Here is a 15681-nt window from a genome sequence, read left to right on the forward strand (position 1 = left end):
AGTTTTTTGCTGAGAAACACTACAGGGTGGAATTCTTGATCAGATCCTTTCTGCATTAAAACTGCTCCCACACCACGCTCGGATGCATCTGTGGTTACTAGGAACGGTTTGTCCAAGTCTGGGGCCCTTAGTACAGGGTCAGACATGAGTGTCGCTTTAAGCTTGTTAAAGGCCTTCTGACACTTTCCGGTCCACTGAACAGCATTTGGCTGTTTCTTTTTGGTTAGGTCTGTCAGTGGGGCAGCGATTTGGCTGTAGTGCGGTACAAATCGTCTGTAATAACCGGCCAAGCCTAAGAAGGATTGAACCTGTTTCTTTGACTTTGGGACAGGCCACTTTTGGATAGCATCCACTTTGGCCTGTAGGGGGCTGATAGTTCCTTGACCCACCTGGTGTCCAAGGTAAGTCACTCTGTTTAGGCCTATTTGACACTTCTTAGCCTTAACAGTTAGTCCTGCCTCCCTTATGCGCTCAAGGACTTTTTGTAGATGTTCCAGGTGGTCTGCCCAGGAATCCGAAAATATGGCCACATCGTCAAGGTAGGCGACTGCATATTCTCCTAATCCCGCTAGGAGACCATCTACAAGTCTTTGGAAAGTGGCGGGTGCATTTCGCAGCCCGAAAGGGAGTACATTAAATTCATACAGCCCGAGATGTGTGACGAAGGCTGACCTTTCCTTGGCAGATTCATCTAGCGGTACCTGCCAGTACCCCTTTGTTAAGTCCAAGGTAGAGATGAACTGGGCCCGTCCCAGTTTCTCTAACAGTTCATCTGTGCGTGGCATTGGATAGTTGTCTGGGCGAGTTACAGCATTTAGCTTACGGTAGTCCACGCAAAAACGTATTTCCCCATCTGGTTTGGGAACTAGAACCACTGGAGATGCCCATGCACTTTCAGAGGGGCGGATTACACCCATCTGTAACATATCCTGGATCTCCCGTTCTATAGCAGTTTTAGCTTGAGGAGACACCCGGTAAGGTTGGACCCTAATTGGGTGAGCATTACCTGTGTCAATGGAGTGGTATGCCCGTTCAGTCAGTCCTGGGGTGGCTGAGAACGTTGGCGCGTAGCTAGTGCACAGCTCCTGGATCTGCTGTCGCTGCATACGCCCAAGGGTCATGGAGAGGTTCACCTCTTCCACGCCACCTGCACTTTTCCCTTCGTAGTAGACACCTTCAGGCCACTCAGCATCATCTTCTCCCTGGGCTGGATCGATTAGAAGAGCTGAGAGGCGGTGGGTTGCTCCGTGCCACCGTCCAAGCTCTCTGGAGGCTTTCATCTGCTTCTTGTTCAGTCTGGAACTGTTCCCTTGATGCTGGGGACATCAGTTCCTCATTGGATTGTGGACCTAGGCTTGGTCCCTCTGGAAGCGATATAGGGGATGGAGCTGTTTCTGTTGACTGTGAACCGCTCTCCGCTGGTGCACTAGGTTGGGATTCAGGCTCCGGCTGAGCCTCTTGTGTAGGGTTATCGGCTGCTGCCAGTTCAGGTTCGGTGGGGCCCTCTGGTGTTGAGGTTGCAAGTACTGGATTCAGTGCTGGCACGGGGTCTGGTGTTGGTTGTTCGGCTGGTTCCGGTTCTGGGACTGGTTCCGTCTGGGTCTCTGGGACTGGACCCACTACTGCTGTTGCAGACATTGGCCTGGGGTCCGGGTCCATCACCTCTGACTGGGTCCTGATAGAAGTTTCCGGAACAGAGCTAGGCCTCACGGCTTGTTTAGCCTGGCTGCGGGTGACCATTCCCACCCTCTTGGCCTGCTTCACATGATTGGCCAAGTCTTCCCCCAACAGCATGGGGATGGGATAATCATCATAGACTGCAAAAGTCCACATTCCTGACCAGCCCTTGTACTGGACAGGCAACTTGGCTGTAGGCAAATTGAAAGAGTTGGACTTGAAGGGTTGAATCGTCACTTGGATCTCTGGGTTGATTAAATTGGGGTCCACTAAGGAAGCATGGATAGCTGACACTTGTGCTCCGGTGTCCCTCCACGCGGTGACCTTCTTCCCGCCCACACTCACAGTTTCCCTCCGCTCCAAGGGTATCTGGGAGGTATCTGGGCCTGTGGACCTCTGGTGTGATTCCGGTGCAATGAACTGTAATCTGTTGGGGTTCTTGGGGCAGTTGGCCTTTACATGCCCCAGCTCGTTACATTTAAAACATCGTCCAGCTGACGGGTCACTGGGGCGAGGAGGGTTGCTGGAGAACGGGGTGGCAGGACGATAAGGGGTCTGGAGGGTTCTTTGGGAGGTAGGTGGGGCCTTGGGCGGCCCCCGGTAATAGGGTGTGGTCTGGGGTGGTCCCTTCTGGTCTCCGCTCCAACTGCGACCAGTTTTCTTCTTCTCTGCCACCTCCACCCATCTGGCTCCAATCTCTCCTGCCTCGATTACAGTTTTGGGTTTCCCATCTAGGATGTATCTTTCTATTTCCTCAGGAACACCCTCTAAGAATTGTTCCATTTGCATTAGGAAGGGCAAATTTACTGGAGATTCAACACTTGCTCCTGATATCCAGGCATCCCAATGTTTCACAATGTGGTAGGCATGTCGGGTAAATGACATGTCTGGTTTCCACCTTAGGGCTCTGAACCTCTGACGAGACTGCTCGGGTGTTATCCCCATTCTGACTCTCGCCTTGGATTTAAACAGTTCATACTTGTTCATGTGTTCTTTAGGCATTTCAGCTGCCACCTCAGCTAAGGGTCCACTGAGCTGCGGCCTCAGCTCTACCATGTATTGGTCAGTAGAGATGTTGTACCCAAGGCAGGCCCTTTCGAAGTTTTCTAGGAAGGCCTCAGTATCATCGCCTGCCTTGTAGGTGGGGAACTTTCTGGGATGGGAAGTGGTACTTGGAGAAGGATTACTAGGGTTTGTTGGGATATTCTGCTGAGCCTTTATCTTCTCCATCTCCTCCACATACTTCCTCTCTTTTTCCTTCTCCTCCAGTTCTTTGTCCCTCGCTTCCATAGCTCTCCTGTGAGCAGCCGCTTGGTGTTGTTCTGCTTCTCTCGCTGCCTCCCTTTCTTGTTCCTTCTTCAGCCGCATGAGTTCTATCTGTCTTTCATGTTCCCTTTGTCTTTCCTCAGCCTGAAATTTGGCTAATTCCAGCTGTAGTCGAGCTGAGGATTTGGTCATTCTAACCTCTCTGTTTTTAACTAACTTTACACCCGAGGTTTAGAAATAAACAAACAAAACTTGGCTGTAAAATTTTGCTGTGCTGGAATAGAATCCCTATTCTCTGATAGTGATTGTCAGCCTACAGAAAAAGACAATTCCCTTGTCTCTGCTCTGGGCCCAAATTAAAGCAAAAAACCTCCAACTACTTGGAAACCTGCTTACCCAGCCCAAAGAAAAAAAATTCCCTTTCAAACCTGTGCTCCTTGTAAAACAAAAAAAAAATCAAAATCCTAAAAAAAACACCCTGCCACTTTTGTCTCCAGGCAAATGGGTAGAGCACACACCCCCTATTTACTTTTAGGAAGGAAAAAAAAACCTCTGGGTTGGAAGACTGTGAATTTCCCTGCAGGAGTTAAGTACCCTGCCTCCAGGCAAAGAAAACCTGCAATTCACAAGATAATCCCCTTTTGTCTCTGCTTGGCCACAAAGCAGAGAAAAACAATCTGCTTTCAGTTTCAACTGCTTTCCAAAGGAAAAAAAAAATTCCTTTTTAAAATCTGTATTTCTAGTTCAAAAAATCTCAACTGGATCTCAAAATGATTTCAGGTTAATCCCACCACTATGCCACCATGTCAAGGTTCCTCCCCCACTCTGAACTCTAGGGTACAGATGTGGGGACCTGCATGAAAAACCTCCTAAGCTTATCTTTACCAGCTTAAGTCAAAACTTCCCCAAGGTACAAAGTATTCCACCCGTGGTCCTTGGAATGGCCGCTACCACCACCAAACTAATACTGGTTACTGGGGAAGAGCTGTTTGGACGCGTCTTTCCCCCCAAAATACTTCCCAAAACCCTGCACCCCACTTCCTGGACAAGGTTTGGTAAAAAGCCTCACCAATTTGCCTAGGTGACTACAGACCCAGACCCTTGGATCTTAAGAACAATGAACAATCCTCCCAACACTTGCACCCCCCCTTTCCTGGGAAATGTTGGATAAAAAGCCTCACCAATTTGCATAGGTGACCACAGACCCAAACCCTTGGATCTGAGAACAATGAAAAAGCATTCAGTCTTTTACAAGAAGACTTTTAATAGAAAATAGAAGTAAATAGAAATGAAGAAATCCCCCCTGTAAAATCAGGATGGTAGATATCTTACAGGGTAATTAGATTAGAAAACATAGAGAACCCCTCTAGGCAAAACCTTAAGTTACAAAAAAGATACACAGACAGAAATAGTTATTCTATTCAGCACAATTCTTTTCTCAGCCATTTAAAGAAATCATAATCTAACACATACCTAGCTAGATTACTTACTAAAAGTTCTAAGACTCCATTCCTGTTCTGTCCCTGGCAAAAGCAGCATACAGACAGACACAGACCCTTTGTTTCTCTCCCTCCTCCCAGCTTTTGAAAGTATCTTGTCCCCTCATTGGTCATTTTGGTCAGGTGCCAGCGAGGTTACCTTTAGCTTCTTAACCCTTTACAGGTGAGAGGAGCTTTCCCCTGGCCAGGAGGGATTTCAAAGGGGTTTACCCTTCCCTTTATATTTATGACAACTTAATAAGAAAATTATTATTATTATATTTTAACATGCTGAGTTGTAGGCTTTTTGTTTGTTTTTAATTACAGAAAAAGTTTTTTGTTTTGTTTTTTACCCTATTTTCAAGGAGTAGATTCCCTGAGTTCCAGAGTGTAAAGGGTGGATGTTCTGTATTTGCAAGGTAAATGAGTAGATTGTTATTCCTGTAAGTAAAGTGAGCAAACAGGATTTTTGTCACCAGATCAGATAGTTTTCTTCTTTTAACTTGCTGATACTTATATAGTCCTCTTTGTGTTTGATCTCTCAAATACTTTAAACCCTAACTCCAGCACCCCCCAAACTGATGGAATTAGTCATCTGCAGATCTACAGCACATTAAGCCACATTAGGCTTTTCCAGGGTAGGGTACAAGTGTTGTGGATTCCTGGTGTGTCTGCTCCTCAGCAGTTACTTGAGCCCAGGCCTGTTGCCATCTGTCCTCTCCACAGTTTCTGCCTCCCAGCAGGAGGAATCTGCTCAGGGACTGTTGAAAATCCATGTCCAGAAAGGAGAGGCACAAAATAATTCTGGCTTTGCAGAGTTAACTTGTGCTCTTATTGGCTCAGTAAACTGATGCCAGTTATATCCTACCAATGATATAGAAACACGCAAAGGGATTTATCTAGGTGCTACATTTCTCAAATGCATGGTTGGTGAGAATTCAATAGTTTGACTATCTTTGAGTGGGGCCCATTTTGAAGGTAACAAATTTAATAATTTTATTAAGATGATGTTGAAGGAAAAAGAAAACGGTACAGAGTTTAAGCATAGAAGTTTCTGGTGATCAGGGAATAAGGTACAGATTATCACGGGGTGTGAAATTCGGTTTGGGAGCAGGTGGCGTAAGGAATACATAATCTGCAATCTCCCCGATTGGGGGTAAAAGTTTAACCGGTCAAAGTACAGACATTGAGATATGGGGGTATGTTGTTCATATAATGGCTATGTTCAGGTGTGGAGTATGATGAGTGGATACGATGATGAGGATGGATTTACCCTCATTTGGTGGGATTTAATGTTCATTGAGTTTATAGTTCCAGTTCATATGGTCCAATGGAAAAAGTCTCTCAGTCCTTTTCCCATAGTTGATGCACGATGTCGTACCGGCTCACGCTTCCTGGTACTGTCGGTGGCGGTGATGTGTTCGATGTAGATGTCCCTGGACCATTGGATGGTGTCCGAGACCATGAGGCGACTCATGAGCCATGCGTAGCGTTGGCCGATCCCACAGGTCCGCAGCACATGCTCTTTGCAGGGGACCCAAGCGCTCAGGGCTCCGACGATCAGGGCATCCATCTGCACCTCGTAGCCCTTCGCTCTCAGAGTGTCGGCCAGGGGGGTGTATTTTTCCAGCTTATGAGCTCGGGCTTCGCGGAAGGCCAGGGTCCTGTTCTCAAAGGAGACTGTGACGTCGATGAGGATGATCCTTTTTCTGGGCCTCGTCGGTGACTACCACGTCAGGTCGCAACTGGCTGTCAGTACCGGGGATGGTGCAGCTCACAGTGACCTCCCCCAGGTGCGGTGCGATGGCTTTCACCAGGCAGTTCTGGATGGCATTGTGGCGCAGCTGCCAGGCTCTGGAGTGGGGCTTGCACTGCACAGGACATGGGGCAGGGTCTCGTTGGAGTAGCCGCACTTCCTGCAACACTTGTCTCGGTTCCTGTGGCAGACGGCTCTGTTGAGCGGGACGCAGTTGAGCCGGGCACGGTGGATGAACCGCCAGTCGCCGAAATGAGTGAAGCCGCCCCCGGCGAGGAAGTGGTTGCTGGCGTCCCACTTGCTGGTCAGTTCGAAGGCTTTACCCTGGTCCGGTTTACGCTTCAGGTTGTACTATGTCTTCACTAAACTACAGACACACAGAGCATATTGGGGAAACAAAGCTTTCGTATATATATTAATTTTAGTTCAAAACCGTTAAAGTGACGCCAGTGCCCACTGCTTTCTCCAACTTCAAACGGAAATGGAGCTTGGCATGTTACTGTCTGCGGTAAGGTTTTAATGGAAACAGATTTATACTTCAGAAACAATGTGGTACTCTCTACAGGTACCATAAAAACACCGTATTTGCTAAATTAATATCTGAAGTACCTAAGGTTGGTAAGATATGCATGATTTTATTAATAGTGTTTAAAATGTAAAATAACTATTACATAGGATAGTTAAATTTTATGAGAAGAAAAAAATGACCTGATGACAAATTTAAAACCATACTGCAGTTTAATGTGACCTGTATAGGAAAGAATGCTTCAGCAAGATGTATATAACTAGGAATGTTAAAATTACTTTAAAAAGTAAATCAGTTGAGTAAATCCACTTCTTATTAATGATTTTGTGTCATGAGTATCAGATCTCACAATGAAAGGCCTGCTTTACTAATAACCAGAATGGTGTCATTCATGTTCAGGACAAAAATGGCAAGACAAGTAATTGAAAGTAATCTGGATTAAATTATTATGAAAAGTAATGGTACCTTGATGATTACTTTAGTAAATCTGGTTACAAATCTGTTTATGGTAAATCAATTACTTTAGCAACCCTGACTGTACAACTGGCAAACAAATATGTGATTTGATCCCTGTAATTCCCATTATAGACTAGGTGATCAGTCCTCTTTGCATGAAGATGAATTCGCCTTTGGAATTTAAAATTTGTGTGTGTTTAATCAGTATTTACAGTCTTCATGAGAATCTTGTAATAAAAACTTGTCACTTTTTTCCTACGGTGTGGTATGGGGAGCAGTGTAACCTAGTGGTTAAAGCTGACAAATGGGAATCAGGAGCTCAGAATTCTATTCATGGCAAGGCCACAAGCACTCTGGCTCTGATCAAGTCATTAAGCCTCACAGTACTTCAGTTTCTCCATCTGTACAATACTTATATAATACTTAAAGTGCATTTAGATCTGTTGATGAAAGGTTCGTCATATAAAGTATTACTTATCTTAAGAAAGGACAAAGCCCTAATTGTAAGCAGGTCTTAATTAAAGCAGGTCTTAATTATAGCTTCTTATACCTATAAAATACACTTTTAAAATAGTGTAATTGAAATAAATTAATCTTTTGTCATTTTCAAAACGTGTACATTGGCTTGCAAAGTGACAGATAACCATATTATTCTCTTCCTTGTTCACTTTTCCTCCCTGTATTCTTGTCTTCTATTCTGTTCTCATTTTAGAGACTACTCACGTGTGTAAGTGTTTGCAGGATCAGACCTCTAGACTGTAAATTCCTTAGAGAAGATCTGTTTTTATCTGAGTTATGAAACACCATACACCATATAAGGCCCTATGTAAGTAGGGTAATAAAAAAGTGAATCACCTTAGCTAGAGGAGAATAAGGCTGTAGTGTTCATTCTTTGTTGTGGACTTCACAGAAATGTAGCCATTATCTTACTGCTACTCTTTAGTCTTCTATGTAGCCCCTTGCTTTCCTAACCAAATACAGTCACTTCCTCCACTTGCAAGAGAAATATGGACAATATGGGGGTCATAGTAGATTACAAGCTAAATATGAGTCCATAGTATAAGACTGTTGCAAAGAAAGCACACACCATTCTTGGATGTATTAGCAGGAATGTTGTAAGCAAGACACGAGAAATATTCTTTTGCTCTACTCCACACTGATTAAGCCTCAACCTGAGTACTGTGTCCAGTTTCAGGTGCCACATTTCAGGGAGAATGTGGACAAATTGGAGAAAGTCCAGAGAAGAACAACAAAAATGATGAAAGGTCTAGACAACATGACCTAACCAGGGAAGCTTGAAAAAATTGGGTTTGTTTAGTCTGGAGAAGAGAAGACTGAGAGGGGACATAGCAGTTTTCAAGTACATAAAAGCTTGTTAAAAGGAGGAGGGAGAAAAATTATTGTTCTTAACCTTTGAGGATAGGACAAGAAGCAATGGGCTTAAATTGCAGCAAGGGCAGTTTTGGTTGGATATTAGGAAAAACTTTCTAACCGTCAGCGTTGTTAAGCACTAGAATAAATTGCCTTGGGAGGTTGTGGGATCTGCATCATTGGAGATTTTTAAGAGCAGGTTAGACAACACTTGTCAGGTATGGTCTAGATCAGTGGTTCCCAAACTTGTTCCGTCACTTGTGCAGGGAAAGCCCCTGGTGGGCCGGGCCGGTTTGTTTACCTGCTGCGTCCGCGGGGTTCGGCCGATCGCGGTTCGCTGCTCCAGGCCAATGGGAACTGCTGGAAGCAGTGCGGACAGAGGGACATACTGGCTGCTGCTTCCAGCAGCTCCCATTGGCCTGGAGCAGCAAATTGCTTGCTATGTCTACACTGGCAATTGAAAGATATAACTTTAGTCTTTTAGAAGAGTTAACCCCGCCACCCCTGAAAGACACAAGTTTTGCCGTGACAAGTGCCAGTGTGAACAGCATGTTGTCGGCAGGAGAGTCGCTTATTGGGGGTGGAAGTTTTTTGTCGGCAGGAGATCCGAAAGACAGTGGCTACACTGCATGACTTTTAGTGGCACAGCTGTAGCAATACAGCCGTGTCGCTAAAAGCTGTGTAATGTAAACATAGCCTTAGTCCTGCCATGAGCACAGGTGACTGGACTAGATGCTTCTGGAGGTCCCTTCCAGTTCTACGATGCTATAATTCTCCAAAGTTATCTTTAATTACTGTGGTTTCCCTCACCTGATAGCGGGCTTTTGAAGAGCAAAGTGATCCTCGATCATAAAAGTAAAGGGAGTTTTTTCCTTTGGCTTGAATGGGAGCAGAACAAAGGCTTTCAGCCATGAGTAGCTTTGTGCCAAGACTCCCCTGATTTCCACAATGCTAGTCGCTAAAGCTCAGAGGTCAGTTTCACTAGACTTGTTTGTATGTCAGTAGTCACTCACCATGGAAGAAATGGCTTCACCTAACTGTGTGAAAGCAGTGATAAATTCATTACCGTCTCAATATGGCCAATAATGAGCCAAAAGACTGGTTTATTAGCAGAAAAAATATAGAGCGAAGGGTTTCATGGGTTTTGCTAGAATGGTTGCAGTACTGTTTCTGTTTTTGCATATAAACAGAGAGCTTGTTTTTTTCCATGTGTTGTCTCTTTCACTAGTTAATAAAGGTAGAAGCCTCAAAACTGCAAAAAATCTTTGCAATAGATTCTTGCTGTTCTTGGCTCCAAAAGTTTCCAAAATGGATGATAAATTGTCAGGAGGAGTGAGCTATACATCACTGGAAAAGCTCTCCTGATAAATTAAAGAACAAATGACTCTAAGACATGCAGACAAAATGTTTATAGATGGTAACCATAGATGGTGGCAAAAATACAATTACTTTTCACAGTGCCCCCAAGCAAGTTGGAAGATACCTTGTTAATGGTGGGGGTCGGGGAAATTCTCATTTTCTCTCTCTCGCTCAAATTTGAATACATTCTATCCTACAGCATCATGAGGAAATGTCAGTGTGGGGGGTTTTATCAGTTGGCAAGAGCCACTATGACTAAATCTCAAAAGACTACTTTTAAAAAAAATTGCATGTATTTATATATAATATTTCTTGTCCGCCAGAAAAATTCTGATCAATCCATGTATGGTCTGTATTTGCAAAGTGCTGCTAGCTGCTTGCTCAACTTTACTGGAAAACTGCGTAGCTGTAAATGCATTCACTTACTTGTCAGAACTCAGAGTTCCCATGTTAATCATAACAAGTTTGTGCAGAGAGGAACTGACCAAGCCTCTGCCAATAATCCCACTCTCTGATCCTGCCTGGTGACATGTGCGCTGGATTTTCTTCCTTTACATAATTAGATCCATTGATGTTTTCCTAGTGTTTAGCATACAGTGTGCTATGTTACTCTGAAAATACATAAAGCTAAAAATGTATTTTAGGAGTAAGCAAGCCTAGGAAATGGCTGATGGAACTGATTAGCTTTAATTAATGATACTTTAATACCTGTAGCATTTTTTTAAAAAATCTACAGTACCTGTTCATTCTGAAAATTCCACTATTATTGAATTTTTAGAATATTTTACTTTAAAAAAAGATAGTTGTAGCTGTTCTCATCATTGGTTTCATTAAAGCCTGTGCCAAATAACTTTTATCTGAGATGTAAAACTTTTAAAACAAATGGACAGACCAAAATAAATAAATAACCCTACTGTTATGAAAAAGAAATGTAATTAGAACCAGACTTACATTCAACTAGGCTTAGTTTACAGTAAGTTCTTGCTTTTGAAACTGTAATCACTGTCTGGCTATGTGTGAGAGAAACAAAGGAGCATGTTTTGATTGTGAGATAATGCACTTGTACTTATAGCATAGGACAACATCTACCTCATAGCCAGAACTTTCTGAATTAGGTCATGCACACCTCAGTGGTTAGCAGGCTTAATTTGTTACCTGAACTGATTTGCTTCTCTAATAATTTGAGGTGATTTTTTTTTTAATCAAGAGGGGCTGTTTCTAATCAAATAATTTCTGGTAACCAAGTCAGAAAATGTAAACATCTGATGCATGTGCAATTTTCCAGAAATCACAGCTTTCTGGCTTGTAGAAACTTAAAGCTGCAGGCCAAAATTGAAATCCATATATAGGTGAGATTTGTGCTTAGGCACTTTGAAAATCCCACCCTAAGGTGCCTAAATGTGGACATAAGAGCCTAATTTTAAGATCCTATTTTGAATATGTTGGTCAGTGTTAAAACAAAGTAGGATAGGCCCAAATCACAAGTACTGTAAATCAGGGTAGGTCTAATGACTTCACTGGAGCTATGTTGATTTAGGCTAGCTGACGATCTCATCCATTTTATTCAGAACACTGGCTAGGCTACAGGAAAATATAACTAAGTAACATGCATTGTGGAGATAGTCTTATGCTAAACTAGTATAGGAATATTTGGGGATTACTTTTAATCAATGGACTCTGGTCTAATCTGAAGATTGCAATAGCGCATTGATGTGCCTCTAAACAAAACAAAACAAAATCTGCTTTGAGACCATTTATTCTTCATTTCCAAGTCTCTCCTGTTGTCTGTTGCAAGTAATTTTGAAATAACTGTTATATCCTTCAAATTTATTTATGTCTACTTAGAGCTGGATGAAAGCAATATTTGAATAATTTTTACCATATTTTTCAATGGATACTTACTTTGATGTCTGTGTATGAGAGACACTCCATTAAGTAAAATATTTGAGTATTTTACTGCTTCACTTTGTCAGCAGTGTACTTGAATATTTCTGGAGTTATATGATCAGCTCTTGATACAGTAGCATTACTTCAGTTTTCAGAGTAACAGCCGTGTTAGTCTGTATTCGCAAAAAGAAAAGGAGTACTTGTGGCACCTTAGAGACTAACCAATTTATTTGAGCATTAGCTTTCGTGAGCTACAGCTCACTTCATCGGATGCATACTGTGGAAACTGCAGCAGACTTTATATACACACAGAGATCATGAAACAATACCTCCTCCCACCCCACTGTCCTGCTGGTAATAGCTTATCTAAAGTGATCATCAAGTTGGGCCATTTCCAGCACAAATCCAGGTTTTCTCACCCTCCACCCCCCCACACACAAACTCACTCTCCTGCTGGTAACAGCCCATCCAAAGTGACAACTCTCTACACAATGTGCATGATAATCAAGGTGGGCCATTTCCTGCACAAATCCAGGTTCTCTCACTCCCTCACTCCCCTCCAAAAACCACACACACAAACTCACTATCCTGCTGGTAATAGCTCATCCAAAGTGACCACTCTCCCTACAATGTGCATGGTGATCAAGGTGGGCCATGTCCAGCACAAATCCAGGCTTTCTCACCCCACACCCCTCCCCCCCCCCCTTTTTTTTTTTTCACCCGGGGACACATACACACACACAAACTCACTCTCCTGCTGGCAATAGCAGGAGATTGAGTTTGTGTGTGTATGGGGGTGGGGGGGTGAGAGAACCTGGATTTGTGCTGGAAATGGCCCACCTTGATTATCATGCACATTGTAGGGAGAGTGGTCACTTTGGATGAGCTATTACCAGCAGGAGAGTGAGTTTGTGTGTGTGGTTTTTGGAGGGGGTGAGAGAACCTGGATTTGTGCAGGAAATGGCCCACTTTGATTGTCATGCACATTGTGTAGAGAGTTGTCACTTTGGATGGGCTATTACCAGCAGGAGAGTGTGTGGGGGGGTGGAGGTTGAGAAAACCTGGATTTGTGCTGGAAATGGCCCAACTTGATGATCACTTTAGATAAGCTATTACCAGCAGGACAGTGGCGTGGGAGGAGGTATTGTTTCGTGATCTCTGTGTGTATATAAAGTCTGCTGCAGTTTCCACGGTATGCATCCGATGAAGTGAGCTGTAGCTCACGAAAGCTCATGCTCAAATAAATTGGTTAGTCTCTAAGGTGCCACAAGTACTCCTTTTCTTATTACTTCAGTTGACAGTTTACACCCTTGAGGTGACTTGGCAATTTTATATTGACTTTCATTTGCATTAACAAACTTCTTCTTTCCTCCCTCAGTGTTTGATTATTGGAGGTGGTCCATGTGGTTTGCGGACTGCCATAGAACTTGCCTTTCTGGGAGCCAAGGTTGTGGTTGTGGAGAAGCGGGACACTTTTTCAAGAAACAATGTGCTGCATCTCTGGCCTTTTACAATTCATGATCTCCGGGGTTTGGGAGCAAAAAAGTTTTATGGAAAATTCTGCGGAGGATCTATTGACCATATCAGTAAGTACCAGTCACTACATGGAAATGTACAGTTTTGTTGAATGCTTGCTATGCAGAAAACTTGCTTCAGAAATATTAATAGAGATCTTTTCTGGACTTGCTGGGTAACGTTTCTTTACCAAGATAGTAATGACACATTCTGAATACACACACAGAGAAAAATCCCCGAAGTCAAGCACTTCTGAATTGCCAAAATTGCATAATCTTATTTGAACAATAACCTATGCTCCTCATCAAAGCTTTAAGAGAAACCTTGTGTGGACGTTTTTTTAATTGCTGTCCACAATCAGTTTAACAGACTTCATTGTAGGGCGTCTTTAAAAGTGTACTCTAAAAATAAAAGGTTTTACAGTTGTATGAATGATACTGCTGCTTTATAGGTAATGCCTTAATTGTACTACGTGCCTTACAAAATATAGAAAAGGGGATGGTGCCTACCCAACAGGGATTTTAACCTAACTTGGACCAAAACAAACCTCCTGGACAGCATCTTGAGTGTTGGATTGTTTGCAGATATTATTGAGGAGGAGAACTTCTAGAGAAAATGGTACCAAAAATAGTAAACCAAATGTCTTGTTAAAAAACATGGAAATAAGTTTTGATCACCTTAGGGGGGCTATCTGCTTTATCTTATAAAGAAATTGGGATGGAGGAGAATGGCATCTGACTGTGTGGCTATCTGTTTTAATTTGAATGTGTATTCATCACGGTATGACTAGATGCAATTTAGATGTATGTTTGATGTCTGATTTGAGTTAGATAGTGGGTTGGTAAACAAATGTCCTTGTATATGAAGGTTGAAAGCCTGGCCCCACAGAAGTCAATGGGAATTTTGTCACTTGACACGTCCCTTTTTAAGGCCCTGTTTTCAGTTGCTTATAACTTTACCAAATTTTAGCTCTTTGGGCTGAAATTTTCCATGTCAAGTGTCTGTGTCCAGATGAATTTTATTTGGAAAATAATTCTGTCCCCTCCAGAGCTTGAAGTGGAACTGAAAATTCCTCTGCTTTCCGCAAATACCTGTGGAATCCTGTATCTGTGTCTCATCCCCTCTACTGCTAGTCCCCACAGAGGATAACAACTTACTACAGCTGTCATTTACTCCATTAGCTCACATGGCAGAGGACTGTGTGGTGGATCAAAACTATGTTAAAAGAACATGATCAAGGTTGTAGAATCAAGCACTCAGTAAAGTTAGGAAATATTAAGGTATTAAGGTTGCCTATGCAATCTTAATTGAGCTGCCTTGGGCATATGCGTTATGGTACAGTCTTTAACTGCGTAATATTCTATTTTTTCCGCAGGATTCTTTCCTCGTTCAGTGTATAGGCTGGACCTGTTGTGTGATGAATCCGAGTTGTGTAGTAAAGGAGAGTAGAACTGCTATTTCAGTTGCAGAAGTTGGAAGGCATGTAGTGAATGAGGCAGGGGATTGCAGGAAGACAAAGGATTATCTTGTGGTTCAGGCAGTGGAATGCTGCCCTGGGAAGTAAATTCTATCCCTGCCCGGCCACAGAGTGATGCTTGGCAAGTCACTTAAACTAAACTTTTCACAGGGAGTCATAATTTTGTATGTGCCTCATTTTCTGGGTGTCTGTCTTGAGACCCTGGGTCCCATTTTACAAATGGGGAACTGAGACAAAGACTAAGGTAAAAAGTATCCACTAATTTTGGATACCCAATTTGACATGCCAAGGACCTGATTTTTCAGAGTGCTTAACATTATTTTAATACTTGATAGCTTCAAAACACAGTTCCCACTGTCTTCAGTTGTGAGCGCTCAACACTTCTGCAGATCAGGTCTTAGGGTCTCAAGTGAGGCACCCAGAAAATGAGGAACACGCAGTTAATGACCACCTGTGAAAAGTTAGGCTCAAGTGACTTGCCTAATCTCTACGGACTCCAGCAGAGAAACTGAAAAGATGTTATGTATCTGTACAGTGCCTAGCTCAATATGAGGGCCCCAGGTGCTACCACAATATTAATTTAATAAAGGAAATGCTATTACATAGTTTAAAATGACAAATGTGTTATCACTGTTCATAGGTATTCGACAGCTTCAGCTTATCCTCTTCAAAGTTGCACTTATGCTGGGAATTGAAATCCACGTGAATGTAGAGTTTGTGAAAGTTCTGGAACCTCCTGAAGATCAGGAAAACCAAAGTATGACTGACTTGTGACTTCAAATAACAAAATTAAGAAACCAGTAACTTTGTCCTATTGAATTACTCTCATTGTATGAAATAACTGTATTATCGTTTATGAAATAATTTCTAATCAAGCCAAGGTAGCACACTTCCTCTTAAAGAAACTTGTGTC

At 42.8% G+C, this 15681-nt stretch overlaps 1 protein-coding gene across 8 annotated transcripts in view; it reads left to right on the top strand.

Annotated features, from left to right (window-relative positions):
* MICAL2 (microtubule associated monooxygenase, calponin and LIM domain containing 2) overlaps positions 1 to 15681 on the top strand; it is a 191202-nt gene that overhangs the window by 56465 nt on the left and 119056 nt on the right. For all 8 annotated transcript variants that reach the window (XR_013346327.1, XR_013346326.1, XM_077818417.1 and 5 more), the window contains exons 3-4: positions 13155 to 13362; positions 15409 to 15525. Coding sequence is in view for 6 of the 8 variants with exons in the window: in XM_077818417.1 (XP_077674543.1) it covers positions 13155 to 13362; positions 15409 to 15525 (325 nt within the window). In the remaining 2 variants the exon portion in view is untranslated. The remainder of the gene's footprint in view (positions 1 to 13154; positions 13363 to 15408; positions 15526 to 15681) is intronic.

The sequence above is a fragment of the Eretmochelys imbricata genome, chromosome 6, assembly GCF_965152235.1.
Source record: "Eretmochelys imbricata isolate rEreImb1 chromosome 6, rEreImb1.hap1, whole genome shotgun sequence".
NCBI lineage: Eukaryota > Metazoa > Chordata > Testudines > Cheloniidae > Eretmochelys > Eretmochelys imbricata.